Genomic DNA, 3680 nt, shown 5'->3' on the forward strand with positions numbered 1-3680 from the left:
CTTTCATTATTTATAATCTGTACCTGTTTGTTTGGTTACGAAATAAGATACACAAAAACGTGTTTCTGAATTACGTGTATTTACTTTATATACATATGAGTTGAAAACTTTCTTCTAGCATTCCACTTAATATCTATGTTCCATGCTGACATGGATTGGAGAGTTATTAATGTAGAAATATGGTATCGTAGCTACTAACAGTTGAGGGTTGCGTAGTCTAGACAGTGTTTTTAGATTTCATTATTCTCTTTAACCCGGGCAACGCCGGGTGTTTCTGCTAGTGAATAATAAAGCAGTGAGAGATATATGTGGAAGAGAATTTGTATAACAGGGAGTATTGATAATGAAAATGATTTCCAGGCTTTTCATGCACATACTAAATTAAGCCAAGGTCTCTTGTAGTAAGATGCAATCATTGTTATTTAACTTCTGTTTTTCCATGTTCGCATAGGTAGGAATGTTTGACAGGAACTGGCAAGTCAGATTACTGAACCAAGCTCTGCTGTCTGTTTTGACATAGTTTCGTTGGCTGGATGCCCTTCTTAATGCAACAATTTTACAGAGTGTACTGGGTGCATTTTACATGACACCAGCAGCAATGGGATCACCAAGTAACTTGCAGGACAAAACGCCTCAAATGGGGTTAGTAGTATTGAAGGACAGAACATGTGTCTTGCATTAGAATAAAAACATGACTACTTCAGATAGAGAGAGACACAGAGGTGAGAAAGATGGTGAAAATGTGACAGGGAAGGGACAGAGACAGGGAGATGTGTATGGTCAAGTGGACTAGGCATTGGAGAGGATGAGGATCCTATATAGGATTTCTATGGATAACCAATTTTGAACTCCTCTGTTATGACCTGTAGGACTATAATAAACAGGAAAGGCTGAGGACTGAGCTCTGATGAATCTCTGCCTACATCTTAAATTTATTCCTGAACTTAGTGTAAATTAATATTTGCAGAAAAATATGATTTGATATGAATGCTTGCAATTAAGTTAACTAAAGATACCCAAGAATCAAGTTGTTGTGTTAAGCTGTATAGTGCATTAAACTTAGCATCCTAAAAGTTTTCTGGAATTACTTCTGGACTAATTGTATAAACAGTCTTAAGGTTCACCTTACATTTGGCACATGTAAAATAACTGGGAAAAAACATAATATAATCTCATAAAAACAAACTGAAAGTGACTATCACTATTTTGGCAACACTTCCATATTATGAATCAATTACATTCTAGAAATACAGTGAATGCAGAAGTTGAGTTGTAAAAAAAGAGAGAAAATTTCAAATTGCATTTAACCATTTTTTATTTCAGCTCCCTTGAGACTGTCCCCAGGTTTATGATGCAAACTCCTTGTTTTAAAGGGATCTAAATGAAAATTGCCCATCAAAGTCTCATGCTAATTTGTTCCAAACACCAGTTTTGTAATCCTTTCTGCTGTAGGTATAAAGCCTAAATTTTGGTGGGAGGGGGGATAGTTGATTACATCAATGCCAGTGCTCAACTGGTAATTGTTTCATTGAGACCCCCCCCCCCAAAAAAAAAGATGAAAGCAAAGTTGACCTTGGCAGCATTTGAACTCAGAATAAATGCTGGTAAGCTTTTTGTCTGGCAAAGTAATGATTCAGCTAGCTCACTGTCTTATACCAACTTAATAATGACAAAGTCATTTTAATAAATTCTTCTTTATTTTCAAAATCAATTATTGTAGAGTAGATTTACAATCAAAGACATTCCATCCATGGTAATCCTGTCATTTTATATATAGATAGAAGTACATTATCAAACAAGTCCTTCCTAATGATGGATTTAAAGGTGATTTGGCTGCTGTTACTAGCAGACTGATCCATTAATTTAATGTATTATTTATTTCATAGAATAAATCAAAAAACTTTTCAGCTTGTTAATTTATAAATATTGATTTATTAACAATACAAAACAACCTGCATAGCTGCCACTACAGTCATATCTGAATACATTTTAACATTTCACACATTCTTTGAGTTATTTCCCTTCTCATTCCTTCTTTGCAAATGGGTCTGTCCACACTTTCATTCCTGCAATAGAAAATTAAAATATAATAAAAATCATTATCTATACTATAATGGAGAAAGCTGCTTGTTAATGAAGTATGTAACGATTACTAAAAAAAGAAAGCAATTATAAAAGGGTTGACCATATGGAAATATTTTTATAAATTCATGTTCTAAGAAATTTCCTATGATTTCAATTTCTCAAGTTTATTGAATTTTTTTAACTCCAAAATCTTGCACATTTAAATATTCACTGCGTCTAATTCATCACAAATTTAAATATTCATTGCATTCACTGCAGAGTATTCCATTTTCATTTGCAATGTCTCTCACATTCTCTTTCAAGTTTTAATTTGCTATTAATATAATACGTAATGTAAAAACATTTATTGAAGTTGTCATGCATAACAAAAGTGGCAACCTAAAACTTTCACTAGTAATCTGTGTGCATACAGCTTTAAAAATATTTATTTTTACTCTCCTTAATCATACTGAGTACAGTTTCACTTAAATACTAATATGTAACGATTTTTTTTACTTATCTATTTATTTATACATGTTTCTTTTATTTCTTTCCTGCATTTTAACAACAAAAACCGTTGCCAGGCTAAGGCAATGTCAGTAAAGGCAAAGTTGTCCTTGGCAGCATTTGAATGCAAAAGAGCTGAAAGTAATACTGCTAAGCATTACATTTTGTCCAGAATGACAATGATTCTGCCAGCTTGCCATCTACATAAATTCACATACAAACACATACACTGAGTGGTACATTGAGCAAGTGTCTTCTAATGTAGTCCTGGCTTAACCACTGAAGGAGGTGCCATCACATGTGTGTATGTGTGTGTTTGCTTGTTTACATCAGCGATTGCTTGCATGAAGGTTGTGACAAGTGATTTTATTGTTGTTAGTCCTCTTGTCAATAAACCATCAACTCACTCCACACCTTAAAAGCCACATGGTATAAGAGATCCCTTATTAGAAAAAACAAATAAGGGATGACAAAAGGAAAGGTATCTGGCAGTGTCTTAGTAACATATTTGTCTAACCCAAGTAAGAATGGAAAACATGTGTAAAAACAAAATGAAACAAACACTACTACTACTACTACTACTACTACTACTACTACTACTACTTTGTCGTTGTGATCATCATCATCATGATCATTTTCATGTCCACTTTTCCATGCTCTCCATTATATATCACATTCTGTATTCAACTAATACTTTACCCTGATGGATATGTTCAAACAACAGATTGCTATGCCTAAGTGAAACCATTAATATATATATATATATATGTAGAAAAGGAGTAGGTAGTAACTCTATAAGATGTACCCGGTGCAAGCTATGGACACATAAGAGGTGCAGCAACATCAAAGGCAGGTTAACTAGCAAGTTAGTTTTTGTTTGTGGCAGATGTTCAGGTGCAATAAAGACTGCAAACAAACAGGAAACAACTTCTATCTCATTCCAGGGTGAAAAACTAGAGGTAGTCGATAGCTTCCGCTATCTGGGCGACCAAGTTAGTAGTGGGGGTGGGTGCGCTGAAAGTGTAGCTGCTAGAATAAGAATAGCCTGGGCAAAGTTTAGAGAGCTCTTACCCCTGCTGGCGACAAAGGGACTCTCACTCAGAGTAAAA

General features: G+C 34.4%; 1 protein-coding gene across 1 annotated transcript in view; it reads right to left on the reverse strand.

The window, feature by feature from the left end:
- Positions 1-1909: 1909 nt before the first annotated feature.
- LOC106868891 (small integral membrane protein 20-like) overlaps positions 1910-3680 on the reverse strand; it is a 21615-nt gene continuing 19844 nt past the window's right edge. The window contains exon 3 of the mRNA XM_014914351.2: positions 1910-2066. Within this exon, the coding sequence (XP_014769837.1) occupies positions 2026-2066 (41 nt within the window). The 3' untranslated portion in view covers positions 1910-2025. The remainder of the gene's footprint in view (positions 2067-3680) is intronic.

The sequence above is a fragment of the Octopus bimaculoides genome, chromosome 7 (genome assembly GCF_001194135.2).
Source record: "Octopus bimaculoides isolate UCB-OBI-ISO-001 chromosome 7, ASM119413v2, whole genome shotgun sequence".
Lineage (NCBI taxonomy): Eukaryota > Metazoa > Mollusca > Cephalopoda > Octopoda > Octopodidae > Octopus > Octopus bimaculoides.